This window comes from Varanus komodoensis, unplaced genomic scaffold (genome assembly GCF_004798865.1).
Source record: "Varanus komodoensis strain SLA01 unplaced genomic scaffold, ASM479886v1 scaffold92, whole genome shotgun sequence".
NCBI classification, from domain to species: Eukaryota; Metazoa; Chordata; class Lepidosauria; order Squamata; family Varanidae; genus Varanus; species Varanus komodoensis.
This window is the reverse complement of record NW_025336624.1, coordinates 100,583-126,800: the sequence shown is the minus strand read 5'-3', so window position 1 is coordinate 126,800 and position 26,218 is coordinate 100,583. Positions and strand designations below refer to the sequence as shown.

General features: G+C 44.6%; 1 protein-coding gene across 1 annotated transcript in view; it reads right to left on the bottom strand.

Moving 5' to 3' along the window:
- Positions 1 to 5,807: 5,807 nt before the first annotated feature.
- C1QL1 (complement C1q like 1) overlaps positions 5,808 to 26,218 on the bottom strand; it is a 45,918-nt gene continuing 25,507 nt past the window's right edge. The window contains exon 2 of the mRNA XM_044418751.1: positions 5,808 to 5,987. Coding sequence (XP_044274686.1) covers positions 5,808 to 5,987 — 180 coding nt within the window. The remainder of the gene's footprint in view (positions 5,988 to 26,218) is intronic.

Here is a 26,218-nt window from a genome sequence, read left to right as displayed (position 1 = left end):
AGTTGGACCCAGGTTCTAGTCTCCACTCAGCCAGGAAGTCCAAGAGGTGACTTTGAGCCAGTCACTGACTCTTAGCCCAACTTACCTCACAGCTTTGTTGTGAGAATAAAATGGGGGCGGGGGGGGGGGGGGGGGAAGAAGGGTTATGGAAGCCATTTTGGGATCCTCCCTGGAAAAAAGGATATAACTAAATAAATATGAGTGACTTTATTATTATTATTAACTGTGGATATAGACAAAGTGGCATCAAAACTAGACTTCTGAAAAGTGTCTCCCCACCACCAGGTTTTCCATGGCAGTTAAAAAGTTTAATTTGTCATATTTTGTGTAAGCAGCTTTGAATTCCTTTGTGTATAGTGGTGCAAACTTAAAAAGGTGGGGAGGAAGAAGTTCAGAATAAATAAAACAAATACATGGTACCAAAAATGAAGTGCAGCATGCCCAAAATAAAGAGGGAAGACTAACATGTAACAGATGTTGTGAGGCATAGTAGCTAAGCTGGACTTGCAGAACTAAAACTGAGCTGAGACTACTAGGGTTAGCATCCTCCAAAGAAAACATCAGACAAAATGGACAGAAGAAAGATATGGGGAACCTCAAGATCAGGGACCAAAACCATCCATCCAGGTGTCCCAATCCCCTCTTCTGTGGTTATCCAGATGATTATGCCCCATCTTCCTGGCCCCACTGTTTCCTCCTCATGATAGTTGTGCAGTTTTTCCTCCATTCTAAAAGGTTGAAATGCCTCTCCAGAGGCCTAATTACTGGCAGGGAAAGCTTTAAGCTGCAGTTTGTGTTCTCTCTGACCCTCATTCCCTCTGCCTGCTTTGCTTGATCCCAGCCCACCATTAGAACCTGGCTTCTGAGAGTTTTACTCAAATTGAATCTAGCCCTCAGGCTGAAAGAGGATCCCCTTCTCTTGTGTGGCAACAGCTGTACAACCCAGTCAAAAAGGGGTTCTCATAGGAAGGGGAAGGCTGGAAAAGGGCTGTGAACCTCAGGCCTGCACACTTTGCGACTCACAAGCAATTTGCCAGCCGAGTCTTGCAGCCTGCCAAGAGCTCGATAACCCCCATATTTGTCATCTCAGGCAGACAGTGAAAGTAGGAGGCTCATGAGGCCCTTGGCGGGCCAACACTGGTTTATTTAAATTATTTACCATAACTTGTTTCTGGATATAAATTATTCTAAGGTAGTTATCAAGAAAAATCCAAATATTACAAGGCTGTATATATTATAGTTCAGAGGCATGGATGTCGTTTGCTCTACATAGTTGGAGAGGAGAGTCCCGCTGGAGCAGGCAGTCTTGCTCTTTTATTGCTCCCTTGTTCTCTTGTTCTTGCCCACAGGAACCTTCGGGAATGACAGATTTCCTGCCACTAAAAGTTAGCCAGCAATGGAAAACACACTGTATTTACAATCATATAAACAATATATTGGTGATAAATAATAGCCACAGGGCTACAAGGTATTTTCACCTTTAGCACACTTCTCTGCTGTTAATGAGAATAATCCATTCAATTCCGTGGAACGCCTGTTAACTTACAAGAATGCATCCAGGCCCTTTGAAAGCCCATAATCAAAGATAAAAAATGTTAGATAGTCAAACAAACATCCTCTATTTTGAGCCACTGCAGGTTTCTCTGTTAAGAGTTCGTTTTATAAAGATTTACAGTTATTACAATGAATGAATGACTCCCACATTCCAATGCATGAAGAAGGCATCCATCGATGTCAATGGACCACACAAAACCTTTTTGATTTTCAAATGAAGCATAGGCTGGGTTCACACAATGTGAGAAGCCACAGTGAGCTATCAGCCTTGTTAGTGATGGTTCCTCCACTCTCACAACAAGCCACTCTGAGAACTCAAGGCTTGGTTTGTTGAGGATAGGTTTTTCCCAGGGAGGCTTGTGACCTCAGAATCCAGCACTGTAGCTTGTCCCAAGTGGCTACAAAGCCGCTTGGCGAAAGTGGGCAAAAACAGGCACAAAAGCATGCAGCTCTGCAATCTCATCAGTGCCGGCGCATCAGCCCCACCCACCCTCCCACCAATGCTGAACTGGCACTTGGAATTCTTCTCGCCTTTGAAAACCAATCAATCAATAAATCTGTCCTTTGGGAGTACACAAATGGAGTCGTTGCTGTTTATTTCCTGGTCTTTTGCAGATGTGCAAGAGTGCACATTTGGCTGTTTCATATGTGTAGTCTTACCTCATTTCCATGTATGTTTCAGCTATGAAAGGGAGGTGGAGCAAGTGTACAAAGACATTGACAAGATGAGGATGCACAGTCCCTTATTTGCACACCGATGTGAAGGACCAAGTGGGAACAGGGAGAATAATGCTAAAGGAAAATCCATTTGTGTAACTCGTGTAATGACAAATAAGAAAAAATGTGAACAAAGTGTTCTGAAGAGAGCACCGAAGGGGTAGGGTCACTTGGCGATGTCATCTTCTCAGTATTTTGAACTGACACTTGTCACTTTATTCCCTGCTTATAGCACTTTGCTGAATCTTCAGCAAGTTCAGATTGGCAGCTATTGGCTTTTCCCCACGTTTGCTGCTCCTCTTTGGAGCAGTTACTACAGTTGTGCACATTAGTGCAAATACCCTTGACAATTAAAAAAGAAATCTAACCTTGGAGGGAGGCTGAATGTGATAAAACAAAAAGAGCTCTTGTACCAGCAGTAATCAAACCTGCCCCCTATGGTGGGGCTCCAATTGCTCCATCCTACGCAGCCAGCATTTTACTTCTCTTTTTCCCTTTAAACAGTCAAGGAGATTTATGCAAATACACTAATGCACAGACACTGCAGCAGTAATTGTTATTGTGTTCACACTTACCTGGGAGTAAGACCCATTGAACTCAGTGGTGCTTTTGAGTAAATTTGCAGAGAATTGCATTGTTAATGTGATTTCTATTTATTTTTGTTTCTCAGTCCATTCACCTTTGCTTTCCCTCTGAGTCACAATAAGCAATGGGTGCGGTTGGCTTGGTGGGTTACACATGCAGAATTGGGCTAGACTGCTCATGTGGAACAAGCTTTTTGGTAAGAAACTGAGGCATGGAGCATAGGCAGGAGCTTGCTTGCAGTGCTTAAACTTCAAGAAAAACTATTCTTGGAAATAACAGTCTCTGATCAATAAACCTATCCCCTATTTCCTCATGGGGGAAGCCTCTCCTTACACACTATAATCTATTGTTCCTTTAATGGTAGGAAATCCTCACGTAGTCACTGTGAAGGGAAAATTATCAAAGGCTCCCTCAGTGCTTGGCAGTCCTGACCTGAGAGGGGTGTTGAGGCCTTTCATATATTGACCATCTTAATAAGTGTTTGTGCTTATGAAGATATCCTGAGATTTATGTAAAAGCATACATAAACAAGAGATATTACACATACTGTACTCTGTTGTGAAAGAAAACTTGGTATGCTCAGGGGAATGTCCATTTATTCTTCATATGTATTATGGTTCAATCCTGGCATGGGAAGCATGCTGGTGCTGAGCCCCATTTCGCATGAGCACTAGTTACTCATAAGCCCTGTTCAATGGCTGACTGTACCAAAACATAGCTGCTAGTTTTCTGGATGCACGGACATGGTTCTCAAGCTCCCACACCCACAATGCCCATGCACTGTGGCACCCAACAAGAAACCTTTGTGACACGACATTTCCAGGCCACAAGCTTATGGCGATGTGCAAAGCCCGGTGCAAATTACAGGGCATGTACAATTAAATGCACATGCTATGTTGTTTGTGGTGTGCGTGGACTGTGCCTGCGAATCAGCCTAGCCCTACCCTAGTCTAAATGTCAGGTTTTGCCGCATGAACTAACATATTTCATCCTCTATCATCCTGTTAAGTGAGAAAAAGGCTACTTACTAGTCATGTCGGCTATATATTACCATCAGTACCAGAGGGAGTATGTTTCTATGTTACAGCTACCGGGAAAAGTGTATGGGTACTGTTGCACCTATGTTCTGTCTGTTGGCTTCCCACACGTATCTCTTTACCACTCCGTAAGCAGAATGTAGGATGAGATTAGTTTTTGATAAGATCCAGCAGAGCCCTTGTTATGTTATTGTGAGAACCAAAACCAGTAAAAGAAGCTCATTGCTTCGATGTCAGAGAAGAAAACAGAAAGGATTGAGAAAAGGGGCGAAACTGGGAGATGGAGGGCCAGGATGGACTCCTCTTTCTGGCACTGCTTCTTACAATGACATATGTAGATATGGCATTCTTGTAGTCGGACCTATCTAGGGAGCATACATTTATACTGTACATATATAGAGAATAGAATGACCAGAGTGAGTGTTGGAATCTACCCACATGCTTCTTAGTAGTGAAGGAATTGTGATTTACCAGATTGTGTGCATGTGCACACGTGCGCGCACACACACACACACTCACAAAAGGTTCCAAGCAAGGGATAGATACTGAGACTACAGTAACCCTCTGACTAGCCCAGTCTTGGCTAGCAATGAGCTTGGACTTCCTCAGTGGGGAGTGCTGGGAATGAAGGATCCAGCATCCCTTGTGGAAGATGGCAGGGGAGGCTGCACATATAAGGCCATTCTCTCCTTTGGAAGGAAATGGGGTGGGGGAGTGAGTGGGCTGCGGTTTGTGATCAAAGGCAAAATTTGAGTTTGCAACAAGCAGAAAGTGAGGGAAAGCATTTGTTGATGCTCTGGTTTCATCCTGGTTTTATGAAATCAATTATGGCTGTTCTTTGATTCTGTTATACATAGATTAACATCCTGAAACAACTCATGGATGAAGAAAGACCCAAAATCACAATTTTACACCAATTTGAAATTTCAGGGATGTCATCATTTACACTCTTAAAAATAAAAAAATGTATATATTACTCTTCTAATATTTCCATAGATAAAAATACTGTGTGTTTTAAGAATCCATATACACACGCATATATAGACTCTACTCCAAATACAGACTCAAATCCCAATTTGAATTTTGGCATGTAGATTTGAGGATCTTAAAAACATTGCCTCCCGTTTCAGCTTGAGTCCCAACAAACACTATGGCAGGGGTGCAGTTCAGAACCTTTGGTCTGCAGGGCTAACCTGGTCTGCAGGGTCTGTCAGTCTGGTTTGTAAAGGTTCTTGAGGTCCTCCAGGAAACTGGGTTTAGGCCCCAAACCCTGCCTTCTGGGGGAATCCCACCTGGAGGACATTCCCTTGCTGCTTTCCCCAGTTTGAGATAGAGTTGAGTTTGTCTCCATCACTCCCCATCAGGGGAGCAATGCAGGCTAGTCTGGCTTGAGTTAACTGCACCTTTGCACAGCAAAATCTGGTCCCTGATCCAAGCACTGGGTGGAAAAACCCACTTGGTCCTTGGGGCAAAGAGCAAATCATGGCAGGTGGGCACAGCCAGGTCCACTTGTGTTAGTGGAGTGGCCATGCCCACAGGGTAGTATATGGCCCCCAGAGGTCATATAGCCCCCCACCCAAAGGTAGCTTCGCACCCCTCAAGCCTCATCCCAAGTCCCTTGGCTTCCTTTAGCTACCTTCCCCAAAATTAATCCTTTGAAAGGCCTAGTGTCCTGTGATGCTCTTGAAAATGAATGGAAGGAAGGAAAAGAGACAGGAATAATGATTGTCTTCAATGATCTATTGTTCCTCTGCAGTGACCCTGAGGGGGAAGGAGACAGGGACCCAACCACCGTATTCCCACAAACTGGCTGGGACACCAGCTGTGTATGAAGATGTCACTGACGTGGAATCCACAGCTGAATTTGCCACATAAAGAAGTCCGGGGCTGGGAATCAGGATGGCTGCACAGCCCTCAATCTGAGTAGATTATGAAGCCTGAAAAGGTGCTGTATTTGTTGTTATTGCCCCCGTGGGCTTTGCCCCCATCCAGCTTGATGAAAACCTCGTCACCAGCATCCAGGTGTAGGATGACACTGTTGCTAGCATAGTCATAGTTCTGATCTGCATCTTGCGCAATGGCACTGGCTCTCACCTGGGATGGGGAAGTTGGAAAAAGAGACAGATGGGGGAGGGAAGAAAAAACACAGACAAGAAAAAGGTGAAACAGTTACTGACCGTATGCAAATGACCATTATCTAGCATTATTCACAGGAAACGGGTGGGAAGGGCAGCAATGAGACAATACTGTGCCTCTGTGGCAACATTCCTCTTTAATTTTATCTCGCTAATCAAGTCACTTTAATTCCCACACTACAGGACAGAAGCAAAGCCAGAGTAACTTCTCTACTGCAAACGACCAAGCTGATGTCTCACTTGGGTCTTAAACTACCTATTTTTTCTGGGTCCAAAGCCAGTTTAGCAACTTACATGCACAATCATGTTCTTTGTCACTATCTGGCGAGATCATGGCATAGTGGCTCTATGCAGTAAGGACTGAAGCAGGGCCAGAGGCAGCGGTTTGGGCAGTACAGGGGGGCTCAGTGCCCCAGGTTCAGGTTCATAATCTGGAGGGTCCTGTTGGATGCAGCAATGGCATGACATGTACTACATGGCATGGAACACCTTTTATTAGTTTATGCTGATACACCAACTCTATCTGAACAGGGAGAGCCTAGCTACAGTTGCCCTTGCACTGCTCATCAGAATTACAGCAGTCAATGCAGCATTCATGGGTCTGCCTTTGAAAATGGTCTGGAACCTTCAGCTGGTTTAAAATAGGGCAGCGAACTGGACACTAGTGGGAACTGGACACTATGGTTACATTATGGCAGTACATTTTCATCTGCACTGGCTACTTTTCCATCCCTAAGGCCCAGTTCACAATGGCAGCACAAACATTTAAAGCCCTGACGTTTGGGGCCAGGTTATCTGAAAGATCATCTCCCCCCATATATACCTATCCAGGTCCTAAGATCATCCAGTGTCCCTTCTCAGCAAACTCTTGCCAAAGAATTGTGCTGGAGGGCTACTAGAAGAGGACCTTTTCTTTTGCACCCCAATTTTGCAATGAGCTTCCCAGAAAGGCTTGCATTAGTTCTTCGGGTGAAGAACTAATTTTCCCCAGGCATTTTAGACTTTCCATTTCTGTTGCTTAAAACTATGTTTTAGATCTTTGTACTACTGCTAAACTTTTAATATCATACAGTAGTTTTAAACTTGTAAACTTTTATAGTGTATTTAATTGTGTTAATTGTAGTGAACTGCACAGAGTGCTTTCGCTGTTATAATCAGTAAAATAATAAACAGAAATCTGGCCTCTGAGGAACCCGGGTTCCCTTGTCTCTCTGAGTGTGTAATAATATCTCTGCTGTGTATCCCTGTTTGTTCGGGGCATTAGGCAGTCAGACACTTGCATGCAGCAATAGGCACAGGCTGTGATGCTCTGGGAACTGCAGGAGCCCAAAGGAGCCATCACTGTGCCAGCTGACTGAAGACATTGCTGACTTCCGCTACACTTCAGCACCACTTTGGCAAGTGCCTAGAGAGCAGTATTGCAGCTACCGGCTCAGCAGGGATTAGCTAACACAGACATTTGAAATTTAAAAAATAGCACACTGCTATCTATTTCTGACCATTCATTGGAGGTGAGGCAGAAAGCAATTGCACTCCAAAAATGTGGGAAAGCGTGAGAGTTTAGAAGCTTTGGAGCTTCTCTTATTGTAGTAGGAGCATTGTAATATTAAAAAGTCTGTATTTTATTGTTGTTTGCCACTTAGAGTGCCCTGTTGGGTTATTCAGCAGCCTATAAATTTGAAAATGAATAAATAAAATAAATAAAATTGTAAGGGAGTGGGTGCTCTTTATCTTACCATGTTTATCCTTTCCCATCTTAAGCAGCAATCTGACTTTTTGAGCTTTCTGAAAGTCTCCCTGGAGGACTGAACCAGAACTTCCTCTGAGGAGCCTTTTCAGTGCTGCTGCTTGCTAAAGGCATGAGGAGGCATCCTTGGTTTTGTTTTGCTGCCATTAAAAGATCTTTTAATAGCAGCAGAAACTTCTCCAAAAATATGGAAGAATTATTTACATATATGATAACAGCAGCTAGAGTTATAATTGCAACAAAATGGAAAGCAGAAGACTGCCCAACTAGTGAAGATTGGAAAAATAAATTAGTGGAATATGCAGTAATGGCAAGATTAACCAGCTATAGGAACAGAAGACTGGTCAAAGAATTTAATGATAAATAGAAAGCTTACTATGCATATTTTACTTAAATTCTATTTTTTTGTCTGAATTGTTATGTAAGGATGACCTAGTTGATACATTTACTGGTCAGTTATATATAGAAGACTGGTTAAAGAATGTGATGTTAAATGGAAAGCCTATTATATATTAAATATATTTTACATTTAATATTTATTTAGCAATCAGAAGTGTTACTATTTAGTATTATGTTTACAATGATCACATTAATATAAATATTTTATGAATTTAACTTTTTATTATGATATTGTTTTATCTGGGAAAAAGAAAAATATTAGTTGCTTGTGGGTTTGTGGATATGTTGCAAGATGAGGTATTACTTACTTGATACCCATCTTTATTTTTTGTAATAACCAAGTCAAAATTGTAGTTATAAAATGGATAGAAATAATAATTATTGACTTTCTGTGTAATTTCCTGCACTTAGCGCTATATGTAATTTTTGTGTAACATTCCTTGGCATCTTTTTCTTTCTTTTTCATGCTCCTTTTACTTGTTTTTCTCCTTTTATGTATAAAAAACCCAGAAAAAATCTTTTAATAACAAGAAAGGAAGAAGGAGACAGACTGACAGGCAGACCAACTAGAACCCAGGCAGCTTCCAGGCCCTCCTCAGGCAGCAGTGCTGAGGGACCCAAAGGTGGACAGCTGGGCTGGGTTCTCAGTTAGTGGCTTTCTCAGAAAGCTCAGGCAACCAGAGGAGCTGCAAGGAAAGAGCCGAGGAAAACGGGGAATGCTAAAAGAAGGTGCACCCCTTCCAGCCACCTCCTTACAGTAAGAGAAGCATTGAAGCCCTGTGCCCTGAGGAATTTCTCCCAAATTCTTACCATCCCAACAAAAGTGGCAGAAAAATGACTGTCTCTTTTGCAGAGAAACAAAGACACTGAGAAAGGGCAGGCATGGTTTCCCCATCTGGTCATATAAAAGTAATGTCTCTGGCCTGGCTCCTTCATCCGAGCCAGAGACATAAAGCGCATTTCATGGTGGATCAAAATGGGAATGCCCTTCCTCCACAGGAGTACAGCTGTCACAGTCTGAGTTGTGTACAGCCCCCTTTGAACAGAGCCTGACAGAAACCAGCACTCACAACCTGTCCCCACTTCTGTCACGCCCTCCTTGCTCACCTCCATCCTTCTCCAGGCTGAAGATCCTGCAGAGGGTCACCTTCTCTTTGAGCCCCGGCAGGAGCGAGCAGCATGTATCATTTGGTGCTGGGGAGAGGCATCATATGCCATCTCTTGGGTTCATGGAGATGACCTATTATGCCCCTTCCCCGTAAGAGAGGTTGCATTACAAGAGTAGGGGAAGGCAGCTCAAGTGGTTCATACTGAGTACTCAAATAGCCCCTGAAGGCATCTCGCAAGTTTGATATGAATGCTGAGAAAGCCCTATTCATGTTGGATGTTCGCCCATTGGTAGTGTAAGCAACTTGGTACTCAAGGACAGATGAAACTGCTTCTGGGCTACTCATGTTTTGTCCCAGGAATAAATGCATAGCAATGGTTGTGAAAATAGTCCCTCATAATTCATGGGTTGTAAAATAATTCAGATTGAACTTGAAAGCCACTTGATGGCCTGCGGAAGGAGAATGTTGTTGTGTAATTATAGCAGGATACCTGAAAGAATGATTGAAGTAATGTTGGGATTTGTCTGTGGTTAAAGGTAGAACTTCTTTGTGTAAAATATCCATTGTGGAAGCAGTATTATTTGCCATACTAGTAAATACTATTACTAGTTTTTGCAGAAGATCTACAAAGAAGCCAGATCACTGAAGTTAAGGAGAACACAACTTCCATCATTGACAGTCCTCTAGTGTAGTTCTTCCAGTTTTTTTAAAAAAGGGGAATCATCAAGACCCTAAAATCGAAGACTGATAAGCCTGTTGAATGTGCCCTTTCTAAGCTTTGCTCCCTTTTTTGCCTTAACTAAAAACCTGGGTGGAAGCTAGTAGCATTGCTGGTGAGGAGCAGGCAGACTTTTGTAAAGGATGAAGCATGATAGACCCGTTCTTTGTCCTTCACTGTCAAATAAAAAACAAACATCCAACCACTAAGAAATTGTTTGCAGCATTTATAGATCTGACCTCAGCTTTTGTCTCAGTAAATAGGCCTTGTCCACTGGGAACACTTTCTGGTACAAATATTGACAAAAGATTGCTGTGGTTAATTCAAAAGCTCCATCAAAATAATGTTATGCAGGTACGTGTGGGTCTTCCATGGACGTCTGACAGAGGACATTAGTATCGGCTGTAGCGGTCAGATAAGGTTGTTATCTTGGCCCTTTCTTATTCAGTGTTTTAATCAAATATAGTACAAGAGATGGCTTCATCTACCTCCATAGCCCTGTGCCTGGACACAGATTAAGTTCCAGTTCTAATACATGCATTCGATTTAGTTTTGCTGTTTGGGACTGATCAGATTGGCCTGAGAAAACTGTAAGTTAAGTCCAGCTCCGATTTTGCAATAAGGAATATCTTAGCATTAAAAAATGGAGACTGTGATGTTTGGAAGAAGAACTAGGAAACCTAAACGGGCAATGGATGATCACTCTATTCAGAAATTTAGCTCTTTCTGCAGAGGTATTAGGAAAACCCATTTTGAAGCTGTAATTGTTGCATGTGCGTGCCCTGTCAGATCTCAGGTGCGGGTGTGGGAAGCTACACATCCTGGCAGGACAGACAACTCAGATTCCAAAGCTGAGGCTGTTTTTGAAATGGTTCAAACCCAGCTGTGGTCCAAGCTCTGGAGACTCCATGGGAAACAGATAGTTGGAGGTGGGAATGGGGAGGAGCAGCAGCCTCCCGAGCCAGGGGACATTGAAACGGGTAGTTTCTCTGATGGGAAACTCCTGCCTCCTGAAGAGGTAGGTCTGATCACTGGGCATCATCATTGGAGACGAGTACAGTTAGGTGCAGAGTGGGAAGGGGGCAAGTGTCCCTGCTTTCACAGCGTCATCCCCCAAGGAAGAGACACAGAAAGGTTCGTACAGAGAGTTTCAGGTAATGAATATCAGAAGGGGGCTCAACATTTCACTCTGTGTATGCTTAGACTTGTAAGAATAAAGATTATTAGCAAAGAAACGTTGGTGAGACTGGAATAGCTTGGAAAGAGAAGCACAGAGCATGACAGTAATATTAATAGTATCAAGAACTATTTAGCAGATTCTGAAATGTTTCCCCACTCCCAAAAGGGGAACAATTAGTGAACTCTTCTCTGAAAAATATCTGTAAGGAAAGTAGTCGCCCAAATGTGAGATTTGGGTTGAAGTAATACTCCAGAGTTTATTTTTAAAGAAAATTCCTACATTATCCCTGGGGAGACCAGCAGCTCTGCTAAGTGTTGAAGCAGAGTTATTTCCTATCAAAGCAAGAGTTACTTAGACTATGATTCACTATTGATTCAGATGAAAACTGTGAATTCACAGCTTAATGTTCGGGGGTGGGGGGAGGTGTTGTTTCGTTTTGTCTTTTGCTTTTAAGTAACAGGATCCTAGTCCTCAGGAGTAGGGGACAAACTTTAAAAAGTGAAACTAGCAACTGAAGAATCGAACATTACTAAGGTGAGTTTTCAGATTTCCAGTGTGCTCATGTTGCTCAGTCCCCATTTCTTTTTCCCATCTTTCTTTTTGGTAGGCTTTGTGTTTAATACAGCATGAGAGAGATTTCCTAACTGGATCTCTTCCCAGCTCTGTGATGCAGTATGAACAAGATCAGAGAACTACACGTAAACCCAGAAACTGGTCCCTGGAGACCCATCTCTAACACAGGGCTAGAGAAACCTTTTCACTCTGCTGGAGTTCTCAGCCTTCTGATGAGTGCAGGTTGGGAGCCCTGGGGCATGAGCTATGCAATAGCAAGCTGTTCCCTGAGCAACACGGGTCTTCCTGTTTGCTGTAGTGCTTGCATCTTGCCTGATCCTGATCTTGATCGTGCCTCACTGTCTTCCCTGAGCAACACAGACCTGGTGTGGCTTAGCTCCTGCACCTTGCCTGACCCATCTTGCCTCAGCAGGGTGGGGTTTCCTGCCAACTGTGGTCTGGTCCAGCTCCTCCGCCTTGCTGGATCTAGTTCTTCTCCAGTCTGGTCTAGTTCCTGTTGCATCCTGCCTTGCCATGGTGCCTTAGCAATGCAAGTTCTCCTACTAGCTGGGGTTCAGCTCCTGCATAACCTCCCATGTATCCTGCCTTGACTATTCCTGAACCCTGCCTGATTATCCTGCCTTAGGGTACCTGCGCCTCTGGTTGTCTGTCTGCTTCTTGATCCTTGGCTTGTTCCTGACTGTGTTGTTGAATGGCCCTGATATATACTTCTGGTTCTTGACCTTGACCTGCTCTGTGAGTGTGGCCTGGATTTGCTGTTGAACCTTGCTACCGGAGTTTGGACTCTTTCTTGCCTGAGTTCACTTATCCTGGGCCAGTGCCTCTGTCTTGTCTCTGGCAGTCCATGTCCCAGACCCTGACAATTCCAGTCTGGAAAAGGACTCCGAGCCTGCATTCCATCCGTTGGTGTGGCCACAGGCAAAGTGACTGTGTCCAAAATGTGATGATTACCAATTTCAAGCAGGAGGAGTCTCTGCATGTTTCCTCAGAAGTAACTGGACTGAATAACTTAACAGCATTTTTGAATAGCATCCCAAATAGGAAGCCTCTGCACATGTACTCAAAAGTTAGGAGGGCAAGCTTCTGTGTCTCTGCCCAGGAGTAAGCAGGCATGCCCCTGCCCATCTACCCAAAAGTAGGTAGGGCAAGCCTCAGAAGTAAGCAGAATAAATCACTCAGCAGTGCCTTCAGACCCACCTCATTTCCTAGCAGGAGAAAGCTCTGTACAGGTGATCAGCCACTTTTCACTGGTGTGGTGCAGATAGGGTCTATGTAAAATGTTGGAGGGCTGGATAAAGATCGAAGTGAAAAGAAACTGGGCCCAGTTTTTAAATGATTAACTTCCTGGCCCAAAGTGTAGGAGTTCCAAAACAACCGAGGTGCCAAAGAGTAATGTGTAGTAGAAGGCTTGGAAGGAGCCAGGTAGATGAACTGGTGTCTCTCCTTGCATAGCCAGGAGGATTTTAATGGGGCAGAAGACAAAAAAGTTTGAATAGGGCAGGGAGACACTCTCAGTAAGCTTTAAAAGCATGTCCTTGGATAGATGCTATATGAAATTACCAAAAAGCAGCTCATTTTAAGAACATTTGTTGTGACAGTCGGTTTATACTTGATGATAATGTAAATAATAACAACAAGGTCACACATTTACCCTTGATGCACTTTGATGCACTTTGCACACATCTGTTACATTGGCCCACTGTTTATGAAGAATAGGCACCTGAGCTGCTCTGCTTTCATACTAACAATTTGATCTAGAACTGTCATTCTTCATCCACTCACTTTTTAAAATATGGAATCCAGGTAATAGCCTGGTTTGCATGACAAGGGGGTGGTTAATAAGCTATGGTGGCTTGTTGATCCCTCTTGTGTGTCCTGGTTCATTTCCTCAACTACAAACCACCCAGAACCCATGGCCTATTGTAGGGTGTTTTGATAACCACCCCCAACAATATGCCTTTTCTGGGTTTCGATGACATGAGAAGCCCCAGTAGAGTTCCATTTAAAATAAAATATCACCACAAATTATGTCTGGGACAGGGGGAAACAGAAGGGCAACAATGACAGTGTTGGGCAAGGTGTGCGTAAACCCCAACAAGCTTGCAATGATAGTGATCAAATGATCAACACAGCCCACAAATGCTGTCAGTGTTCTCATTCTGGAAGTTTGGATGACAAGCTAGTCCCCTTGAGATTGTTAGCTATGTATTCTGGCAAAGATTCCTGGTGCCAGAACACCAGTCAGGCACAGAGGGAAGTCATGTGCCGCTTCTCGTTCCCTTGATCCTCCCATCAGTATTCCAGGGGATTCCACAAGCATGACTGGAGTAGGGATGGCAGAAAGTACCCAGCTGGCAATGTGTGCAGCTGTTGCCTGCTTCCCACCCTGCACTCCTGCTGATAATGGAAGAGAGATTGCTCATGAACAGTCTCAACCCCCCAGCATCAACAGGAGCACACAGTAAAGAAGGTGCAGTGGGGTGAGGGGTTGCATTCAATAGGAGAAGAGAAGGTGGGGGAAAGCCAGCATTAGCAGGAGGCAATTACGCAGGCCCATGAGGCAGAGGAGATGCATTCTCCCATGCCTTCCACCAGCCAAGCCCGCTCCCCAGTGCTGCTGTCAGTGGAAAGGGGTGCCACGCTGCTCTGTCTGCCTTCCTCATCGCTGTCCACCACTGCAGCCAAAGGGACTGTGGTGGCAAAGAATGGGATCCAGCCATTTGGCTTACCTTCCTCAAGAGGACGCAAGGCTGGGAAGTGGCAGCAGGATTTGGCAGCTCTCCGTCGTGCACCTGCTGGTGCTGGAAAAGTGGGATTGCTCACAAACCTCTCTTGGCATTGGCAAGAGTACAGAGAGAAGCCAATGGCAGTCACACAAAGACGCTGCTGGCTGTCATTGGCTGGAGCCCCATGGCCAGAGTGTCAGCCCTATTTTGCTGCTCTTGCCCGGAGAGTTTCAGCTTGCGTGTTGTGAAGGTTGGAACAATGAAGCTTGGGGGGGGGGGGCGGTTAATAGCCCATGACTAGATGGGGTGACTTATATGTTCAGAAGTGGCTTATAAACCACATCTGGGAAGCAAGGGAGGTTTGGATAATATGTGAAGGCATCCCCAGTGACTTACCATGTCATACAAACCCTGCCTTTTTTACCCTAGACCTGATTTGTGGTGTTTTGTTTTAAATTCAGTTACTTCACCAATAATCTAGCACAGACTGTAGGAGAGCTATTGGCATCCTTTACCAAAAAGAGCTTTTGCCCCCTCATTGCTTTCAATTTGGTGCAGAAGCAGCATTGCCAATCAAGCCAAAGGCTTGAAGTCCTGCTCAGGCTGAGGTAGACTCTGAGGGAAGGTGCTCTCCAAAAGCCATGTTCAAGGACAAAGTTTCAGGCCAGTGTAGATCAGACTATGGCAGCAGTGGTCAAGGTTGCAGGCAGAGGCCAAGCACAGTGTAGCAGTTAGACATTAGACAGTGCTGAAGCAGGGCTAAGCAAGACTCCAAGAGGCAGGAACATCAGTGAGAAGGCACAGTAGAGGAGACAAGGTCAGACCCCTGATGCTGAAAGAACCACATTGTTCCTGGTAGTGGTTAGGCAGACATGGAAGGTTTCTCTCTCCTGGTTCTGTAGAGCCCAAACCATTCCGTGTAAGGTTGTACATTTTGAAAAAACCATGATAACATCAGATCCCTACCATTTCTGGTAGAGGTCTTATTGCTGCTCAGTCTGGTGTTTGAGCAGCAGTAAGACCTGGGCATCAGGTCCAGAAGATAGGTAGATCTAGCCTTTGAGACATTTTATACCCGTTTACCCATCCTTGTTTCTCAGGGCTAAGCTCTGGCAACCAGACAGTACATTCTCACCAATTCTTGAATCCTTCAGCTCTTTCCACAGTTTTTTCATCCCTGTAAGTGTCCCTTAAGCCAAGGGCTATTTCAGGGTTGAAGGGCATAGTGAAGCACATGCTCAGCTTGCAGCCCATTGCTAGGTCCTGTTCTATAAGCCACTCACAATAGGTTCAGGTACCTTCACAAGAGGGTTCTTTCTGGGACAATCCATGAGAAAACAGTAACTTCTGTGGAGCTGCATGGCACACTGGCTCAGCTCTAAAGCCAATGCTAAGAAAAGATGGGGAGGGGTTCCACTTGACCCTCCTGCAAGAGGTAAAAATGGCGGGTTTTCTTAAAGCTCCACCTCTGCCTGTATCAATCTCACAACAATCCATTAATACACTGCAGTGTTGCTACATTCACAATCCAGGCTACTCTTCAGCAACACCCTACACTAATATACTGTGCTCTGGGAACAGCAACACTGGCCTACTTTGCAGGGCTTGGGCAACCCACATTTTCTCAGCCCCAGCCTGGTCTCCTGCAGTATGGATATAATAATGATGAACCTTATCATAACCCTTATCATAGCATACTTCAAAAGACAAAAACAGGATGAGGATCTTGACACAAAGGGGTGTAAATGCAACCAGCCCCTTTTTCTGAGCAAAGATCACTCACACCTTTGCTTTCCCTTGATAGCTTTTGACAACTTTCAAGAGAAGCTGAAGGAAAGAAAAAAACCTATTCAAAGCCTCCTTGGGTTAGTGTCCAGGGTTGATACCCACTGCCTATGACACAACTGAGTCTGGAAGTAGATATGCAAGTGCAGCATTTTTTTAAAAAAATGCATATTGTGTGCATATTTTTTTTTTTAAAAAAGCAGATTTCCCAACCACTAACAGACCTTCTGATATGCTGTTTGGGCAATTTGAAGGGGCTGTTAGTGGCTGCCAAAATAGGGTTGTGAAAGCCGGCTGTCAAACAAGCTTTCATGATCTCCAGGGGGAAAATGTTAAAGGGAGAAAAAAGCCACAGTGAGATAAAAAGTACCTTATGATCATGGTGGGACAGGAGAGACAAATCTATCTTGCCATGAGGAAAGACCAAGAGAAAGAAGTCTTGGTCTCATCCGATCATTTTCTGACACACCATGGGTTGTTTGCACAACCAACCCACCATGAGCTATTGCTAGGATAGGCTGTTGTGAAATTAAAATCAATTCCAACAAAAACAAAAGACAGCAGATGATAGAAGGACCTTTGTGGCTCCGCAAAGAGCAGTGAGTGGAACCCAAGAAGATGTGTATAGGAAGTAGAAGGAAGGCCAGGCAACAAAGGAAGAGTACAGACTGGTGACACAGAACTGTTGTAAGCCGCCCCGAGGCTTCGGTGAATGGGGCGGCATAAAAATGTTTTAATAAATAAATAATAAAAAAACTGCAGGAATGACATCAGGAAGGGTAAGGCTGAGAATGAGCTGAGGTTGCTAAAAGCAACAAAAAAGTTTGTTTTCAGGTATGTTCATAGTAAAAGACTTAGAAAAGGAAGGGTGGTTCAACTTCTCAATGAGGAGGGTAGATTGATAACATTACCAAGAAAAGGCCAAAGTGTTCAGTTCCTACCTTGGCACTGTCTTCCCCCAAAAGCACTCTATGACCTTCCCTCAACCCAGCAGTTATGTAATGCAAACTTGGTCAGGACTGAAGCTTGAGATTAATAAACAAGTGGTCAAAGAACACCTAATTTCTTTGAAATAGTTCAAATTTTCATGACCTGATGAGCTGCATCCTAGAGTAATAAAGGAGCTGGCAGAAGAACTCTCAGAACCACTATTACCTTCAAAAAAATCATGAAGGACAGGTGAAGTGCCAGATGCCTGGAGGAGGGCTAATGCTGTCCCTGTCTTCAGAAAGGAGGATCCTGAGAACTACAGGCCAGTCCATCTGGCATTGATCCCTGGGGCAATCCTGCAGCAGATAATGAAGTCTGTCTCTAAGCACCTTGTAGGCAATGGAGTAATTACTGAAAGCCAGCATGGGTTTATTAAGAACAATCAGGAGGATCCATATTTGGCTACAGATTGGTACCAGATTGGAGATATTTGGCTCAACACCACGACAGGCGAGAAGGATCTTGGAAGTGTCATAGATCACAGGCTGAAGATGAGTCAACAATGTGATGAGGCTGCAAAATAAGCAAACACTTTATTGGGCCACATTCATTCATAAATAAATAAATATTCCGCATTAGCTGGGCCCTTCAGAATTATCTTCAGTATTGTTTCCAGTTCTGGGAACATACATCAAGAAAGATGGAAGAAGTTCAGAGGAGGGCAACAAGGGTGATCGGGAAACAAAGCCCTCATATTTTAGTTTCTACAGGGCTTTCTTTTCTTTTTTTCTCCTGTGAAGCGAAGCAACTGCCTGCTCCCTAAAGCAGCACTGTTGCTCTAGAGTAGCACAACAGGAGCACTTCCCACTGTTGCCACACTCAATCCCAATGTGCAAGCATACCCAGCTCTCCTCCCCCCTCCTTGCACGTGTGTCCACACTCCTGTGTGTAGGACTTGCATATGCTGCCAGGGGTTGCCTCCCTCCTGCGGTCAGGCATACGGAGGGCATCAGTGCCAGCACCCTTTTGAACAAACAGGATCAAGATCAAGCTTAAGGCAGCAATCATCTGCAGAATTATGTAGCAGTGAATGTGAATTAAAGAACTTATAGAGCAAAACAAAGTGCACATATTTGTGTAAATACATCTCACAAGCTGCATTTATAGCTTATCATGACACCCCCATCTTGGAAACTTAAAGGCTGCAGGCTGATGCGTAGTCCCTTAGGAATAAAAGCAAGCACCTGTGAATTCAGTGGAAACTACTTGGAATTAACACATTCATAGGACAGGACCAGAAGATCATTATTGCAACTTACTTAGCGGAAAGTGTCATTGTGTACAATGAGGTTTACTTCTAATTACCATGCTTTGACTTGGGCTAAGTATGTGAGCCCTCCCTCCAAAAATCACCCCCAGCAGGCTCACAAACTTTCCCTTATAGAAGCAGAAAATTGATTTTCAGCACTGGAGCACAAGCTATGAATGCAAAACTTGGGGGTGGGGAGGGCACACCACAGAACCAAGGTGGTGCTAGGTAAAGCAACCTGGCTAAGCTGGCCTGAGCAACTTGAGCAGGCACAGTAAGGACAGGCAAGCAAGCAAAGCTAGGGTGAGAGAAGCAGCAGAAACTGGAGGGCATGGCAGTGTTCCTAGGATTGCCCCTTGCTGGTGGTCTAGAAATCAACTCATTGGTTTGCATTAGGGTGAACTCAGCCAGGGGGTCTTACTGAGTGGAAAAGACAGGCAGCCAGTGACTTGCACAGACATGGTCCATGAGGGAGGAAGCCCCTCATGTTCCTGCCTGCTGCTTTATGAGGCAGATGTCCCTAAGCAACCAAACCAAGGCCCTTACTAGTTGCAGTGCTGTCTGGCTGAGCTTGCCGCAAAGCCAGCCACTGCCGGGCCCACATTCTACTATTTGCATTGCAGCCACTCCCAAGTGAGCTCAAGAGAATCTCCACCCCGGGTTTAATTTTCCTGACCTCCCCTGACTGGGCCTCTTGTACCCACACTGTGGGGAATGGGGGAGTGTAGAAGGGGCAGGCGGGCATGGCAGGAGAGCCGTTGTCACTCTTGGACTGGAGCTATTTCAGTTGGACCCGTCGTCCTCCCAAGGAGGTGCTCCTGTTAGATAAATGCGGTGAATGTGGCCTAGTAGTTATCAGTATAAAATGAGCACAACCCATATGCTGGGCTATGCAACACATACAAAGACAGGTAGGCTGAGCTAGACTGCTTGCTGACCATAGAAGGAAACTTGGCTGCGTTGGATAGATTTACAATTATAGGGTGGTAACTGGAGCTGGGGCATAAAAGTTTATTGAACTGCACCACAACAGTGTGAAGACTGCTTTGTCTTTAAAGGCAGCAGTTTCACCCTTCAGCTGAAGCCTGTTAATAAAAACTAGTTTTGAGCCTACATTGTGTCTTTGCTTCCCTCTTGAAAGGACAAATTGGCACAAGTCCTCCCAGGAGATGGATTCCTGGGTCCAATTTACCCAACACTCCTATGGGTCTGGTTAAACTGAAGGGCATCCCCACTCCTGAGATTAGCAGACTGTGACCTTTCCTGAGCCTTTCACATGTGCTAGAAAAGGTCAGTGGGGCAGATGAAGTGCCTGTTGCCGCTGCGCCCCCTTGGCTACATGCATGGATGCCCATGGCTTTGTGTTTCTGACTGGGGCAGGCTTATTGGAAAAAAAGTTCTGCACAAGCCTTCACAGCAAGCCCCTTCCCAGGCCCAAATTCTTCATTAGAATGCTCCATGTAGTGTAGTCCATGAGGGCTTTCACCCCGATGCTGCCTCATCAGACAAGGCCTGGGCTCAGGTATCCTGCTCATGGGAGAGCCACAGCTCAAAAGCTAGGTATACACCCAGGATGCACAAGTCCCTGGTTCAGTCCAACGTCTCTGCTTAGTGCATCCTTCCCCAACCTGATGGCCTTCGGCTGTGTTGGACTAGAATTCCCATCATCCCCAGTCAGGAGCAGCAACAATAGTGGTAGCTACTCAGCAGTGCTTGGTAGGGATGGAGACAAAATTTAACCTTAATGGCATCAGGAAGACTAATACTGAGAATGAGCTGAGGTGAGTGAGGGAAGGTAAAAGAAATAGCATTTTTTTCTTCAGATACGTACATAGTAAAAAGAAGAAATAAATGGTGGTTCGGCTTCTTGGTGAGGGGGCCAAAATGAAAGCCAATGTGGTGCAGGGGTTAAGAGTCTGGCCCTTAGGTGATCTGTGTGCTGGTGCCTGTTTGGTCATGCAGCCAACTGGGTGACTTTGAACCAGTCACAGACTCTCAGCCCAGCCTACCTTACAGGGTTGTTGTTGGGTTGAAAACAATGCAGTGCTTAGTAAAAGCCAACATGAATTTGTCAAGAGCAAATCCTGCCAGATTTACCTGATCAGTTTTTGATCCAGTAACCTCCCTGATGGACTGTGAGAATGTTGTGGATAAAATACATCGAGATTTCAGCAAAGCTTTTATCAAAGTGGCCCGAGATGTCCTAATTAGGAAACTAGCTAAAAGTGAACTAGATGGGACAACCAGCAGGTGGATCCACAGTTGGCTACAGAATTGGACTTGAAGAGTGCTTATCAATGACACCTTCTCAAACTGGAGAGAGATAGCATATGGGGTACTGCTAGGCTCAGTCCAGGGCCTAGTGCTCTTCAACATTTTTATTAATATGTTTATTAATACTTTTTATGCGGTCATGCAAGGAATGCTGATCAGATTTGCAGTTGACACAAAATTGGGTGGGATAACTAATACACTGAAAGACAGAAAGAACATTTGAAGTGATCTTGATAGGTTGAAATGCTGGGCTGAAAACAACAGAATGAAATTCAGTAGGGACAAGTGCCAAATTCAGCATCCAGGAAAAAGAAACCATATGTATCATTACAAGGTGGGGAAAACTTGGCTCAACAATACTACAAGTATTGGAAGGGATGTTGGAATTGTTATTGACACAAGCTGAATGCAAGTCAACAATGTGATGTGACTGTGAAAAAGACAAATGCTGCTTTGAGCTATATTAATAGAAATATAATTTCCAAAGCATGTGAAGGACTAGTCCTCTGTTCAGCACTGGTTAGGCCTCATCTTCTGCACTGTGTTCAGTTCTAGACACCGCAAGTTAAGAAAGAAGCTGATCAGGATTCTGGAAACAAAGCCCTATGAGGAGAAATGGAAAGAACTGGACATGTTTAGGCTAGAGAAGACTGAGGGTGATACAGCAACACTCTTCAAGTACTGGGAAAGTTGTCACAGAGAGGAGGGCTGGGATCTTATCTCAATCATCTCAGAGTGTGGGACATGGAATGATGGGCTCAAGTCACTGGAAGCCAAATTCCAGCTGAACATCAGGAGGAAATTCCTCACTGTTAGAGCATATGGCAATGGAACCAATGACCTAGGGAGGTTGTGAGCTCTCCCATGCTGGAGGCATTCAGGAGGCAGTTGGACAGCCATCTATCAGGGATGCTTTGATTCACAGTCCTGCATTGAGCAGGGGGGGTTGGACCCAGTGGCCTTATTGGCCCCTCCCAGGTCCACTATTCTGTGATAGGGTAATACATACAAAAATGCACACTTTGGGGGAAATGCACACAAAAATGTATATGAATGTTCATGTGGACTTTCAAGGAACTGCAAAGTGCTGTGGAAATGGGATGGAGTGAACTTGTGCTTGAAAAAATGTAAATATTACAGGAAGCAAAACCAACAGTGATTGGGAAGACCTCTGTTTTGCAAGCCTGCTGCCAGAGCAGGTAGGACTTAGTATTTTAATGTTGTATATACATATATTCATATGCAAGCTCACTTAGCATAGTCTCTCAGACTAAAGTACCTAACAGAATTGTACTGAGGATAAAATTATATAACCCCATAAAAGCCATTCAGGGAGGATTGGATACGATCGTGTTAAATTGTGTGTCTCTTATCACAGGGCAGGATAAATAACAATTGCCTTCTTGCAGTTCATTATTAGTTACAGCAAGTGGGCAGGAGAACCACCAGTCCTCTCTTCCAGGAAAGGCCTCCTCAGGGAGCCAAGACATTATTTGCAAGAGAAAGGAGAAAGAGACATGGGCCACATCTTTACTTTTTAGAGAAATTGGTACAAACTTAAACACCATTTAAAAGAAATAATAAACAGGTCCAAGAAAGGGCTTTTAATATGGATTTCTCTTGCTGGTGGAGAAAAATCACATATTCACAGCACAATCAAGTGCAGGCCTACCTACAAATAAGACCTGCTGAATTTAATGGGACTTACTTCCAGGTAAAGGGCTCTAGGACTGTCCCCTAAGCCTTTAACACTTAGTTTGACCAGTGGTCTATTAATGGACTAGTGTCTGGCTGGCAACAACTAACAATGTCTTGTGCAAGATACTAAGAGCCTATGTAATGTGATGGTGAACATGCTGGACTGGGACTTAGGAGACCCAGGTTCTAGTCCCTGCTCAGCCATGGGAGACTTTGGCCAGTCTCTGATTCTCAGTCTAACCAAACTCACAGGGTTGTTATTAGGAGAAAATGGAGAGGAGGAAGACCATGTAAGGCACCTTGGTTCATTGCAAATGGAAAAAAAGTAGGACATACATATAATGACAATATAAAGATATATGCGGGATTCTGCCTCTTAGGTCCCCCAGTGCATATAGGTTCCAACTGCACAGGCAGTCTTGCCTGTACAGAGAAACCTATTGGTGGACTTCCCCACCAGCGAAGTAACTTACCTCCAGCTTTGCCACCCTCAGAGGCACACCTTACCTTGCCTTTTGGTGGGGCCCCCTCTGCCTCTATTGAAATACAGGTCCATTCTCCCATCTGTCTATCTACAGACTAAACTAATCTAGATTGCAAAGTATGGCAGGCCAAGACCTTGATATGTTGGCCATAGAAGAATGAGCACTGGACAACTCAAAAGAGTGAGGCATGCTAGGAACAAGTAAATAAGGGAAAGTCATTTGGTGGGGCTAGGGGGAACCTAAATAAATACATTCCATCTGAGCTGAAAGAAACCCTTCCCAAGATGTTAAGCTTTTGGTTCTTGAATCAGCAAAGCCCATTCACTCAATAAGATACAGCATCCTACCTGTAAGTGTTAGTATGCCAGATGGTTGAAACAAAGTACCCTATTACCCATATAAGAGCATATCCTGAGAAACAGCATCCAGTGGTCTGGTTTGAGCTCTGGTTTTTCATCCTTAGTGTGGTTCTGTATTGCATTGATTGCTCATCTCCAGCTGAAGACTGGCAGAGGGATGCAAAGAGCATCAAATAGGGCCTGGCTGGCAGCAGGGGTGATCTGGGGTATGGGGAGGGTCCCAAGGGACCCCACCAGGGAACCCAGGAAGAAGGTGAAGTAAAGCTTCACACTGTTCCTAGTAGCAGTGGGTCTTGTATGTTTGTTGTGGGTATACACTGAGTCAAACTCAGCAGCTACATCTTTGAGTTTTACTATTTTAAATGGGATTTTTAAGTAAGCTGGGCTGAGAATCCTTGTTATGGGATTCTTGAATTCTAATGTACTGATCTAGACATTTCTCATGCAGCCAGTGCTTTCCTTCCCTTATTTTATTTCCCATCATAACTATTCCTCCCCACTCCACCGTCTGCAATACAATTACTAGTTAAATGCCATTGGCAGCAAAAGGCAGTTTGACTGTCACTGGGGCCATTTATCTTCACTCGTTAAGGAGCTTCCTTGTCACAGCACATGAGTCGGTTATGACATGATCTTCTAGCTAGTGAAGATAAATGGCTGCTCCAGAACCAGCCTCCTGGTGTAGCTCTTCCTTCCAAGGTAGGGGTGTGTGTGTGTGAGGGAGGGAGGGAAATGAGTTCCAGGTGTAGAGTCTCACATAAGGAAATTGGATCAGTGCTTCTGAAGTAGAAACTGGATGATGATGGAGGCACAGGCAGGTAGCTGGGGATTGTGTTTAAAGTCCAAGAGTGGAGCCACAGCTGGGACCAGGCAGGACAATGCAGCCTGCGGAAATCCTGGCCTCTGACCCCAAATGTGGGAAAGCTGCTCAGAGTAACAGATGTGAGGGCCATGCTGGGTGTGACAGGGAACAGGTGGCGGGACAGTTTGTGCTGGCTGCTGTATTTGGTCTCTTGAAGAACTGAACTCGCAAGTAATGTGAGTAAACTGGAAGAAACAGTTCCGCTTCTACCGCAGAAGCCTGAATGAGTGGCTGGGCCAGCACAGTCCTGGGCTTGACAGAAGCAGAGACAAGCCTTAGTTTCTGTATCTCCAGTCCAATTGTCCTGTCCTGGGTTTCCTAATGTGAACTGTTGAGTTTGCTTAAAGCATTCTGGTGCATGTTTTTCTCATTCTGATGCATGTTGCACTTGCTCCCCTTCAGGGCAGTGGCCTCACACCAGGGGAGGCAACCCTAGCACCTTCCAGAAGTTCTGGCCTAGAGCTTCCATCATCAGCCCCAGTCACCATGGCCAGTAAGGTCCTGTGTAAGTTTAAAAAGCATCCGGAGGGCACCAGGTTGCCGGTGCTCATTCTACAGAATCAAATAGGAAGCCTGCTCTCAGAATTTTCTGCAAGTGTGGCTCTTCGACTGAGGGCTGTATGTTGGGACAAACAATGGCTCTGAGTGAGAGGGAGGGCAGCCACGACCCACACTACTTTGCCTTTCTTGGAGGAAAAAGAAAGCATAGAATAAACGCAAATAAATAGAATAAGAACATTCTGTGGCATGCCATGCTCCCCTCAACACTGGATACAAGTGATTATTTTGTCCTGGACACTGGGTTACCACTCTGGGGCTCTGATTTTGCTTCAGTCCCACCCCAAGCCTTGAAAACTGAAAAGATTATGCAACCGCAACTACACTGTGTGAGGCAGCAACACCTCTTGGGCCAGTTCTGCTTCCATTACTGCGGCATTCATCTAGAAGGCTACTGACAACTAGAACTGTAACCTTTTGGACAATTGGCACAACCAGTGTGCGCCAACCCTGCCCTCAGATTTTCCAGTTCTTTGCACTAAATATACATGTGTGTGGTGGCACTATATCTTTCTGTATCAATTAAAAACAGTGAATGCTCTTGCAGCAGAACGTGCCCATGCTGGGTGCTGTGCTACTCTCTGGAACAGGAGATGGCTGGCCCCATTTTGAGAGTGTCCCACTTGCTGATCATCTTCAGACCTTCCTGGTAAACACAAGGTGGCCATATTAAGGGAAAGGGCTTCAGGGCACATCCCCTGCCCCTCCACACTGGCACTCTCTGAATGGCTGAGTGAGACTACTGTTCCTTCAGAGACCTACTGATAAGATGGCTTTATTTATTACTATATTTCCCAATATCTCTTGCCCCCAGCAATGCACTCAGTCACACCCCGCTTAGCTTCATCATTGTTGTTGTCACACAATAGTGACATGGCAAGTCTAAAATTTGAGCTCTGATCTCCCAGCCCTCAACCAACTTTCTGCCTGCAGCATATAGCTGATCACCTGAATGTGGCTTCCTTGCACCTGCAGCTTGAACATGTAGGGCAGTAGAGGGTCAACATAATAGATCTAGAGAAGGATTACAGTCACCAAAAGGTGAGTTATTTTCCCCTGGAGAGCAGAATATCTCTAATCACTGGTAGAGATAGCAATTACAAGGGATGCTGGCGCTCCTGAACTGCCATGGCTGATTGATGATTATAACAACCTTACATCTTTCATCCATGGTGACCAGGGACGGGTAGTTTAACCGATCATGAAAAGTGGAAGGGATGCTCTTCCAAAAGCCATTGCAAGTGACAGTTCAGGAGTATGGCTGAATGGGATGCACAACTTCTCAGAATCCCTCATTTTGTGATTCCCCTCTCACTAATCATCTTCTGCCCTCTAATGATTTATAGAAAGAAGAAAGGTGAAGTCCTTTCTTCACATTCTCAAGGTTCTTCATGTATATTTTTTTACCATTCTAGATAATTATTTCAAGAAATAGGCCACATTTAGCAGTTGAATAAAAGAGATAGCTCCTTATCAAA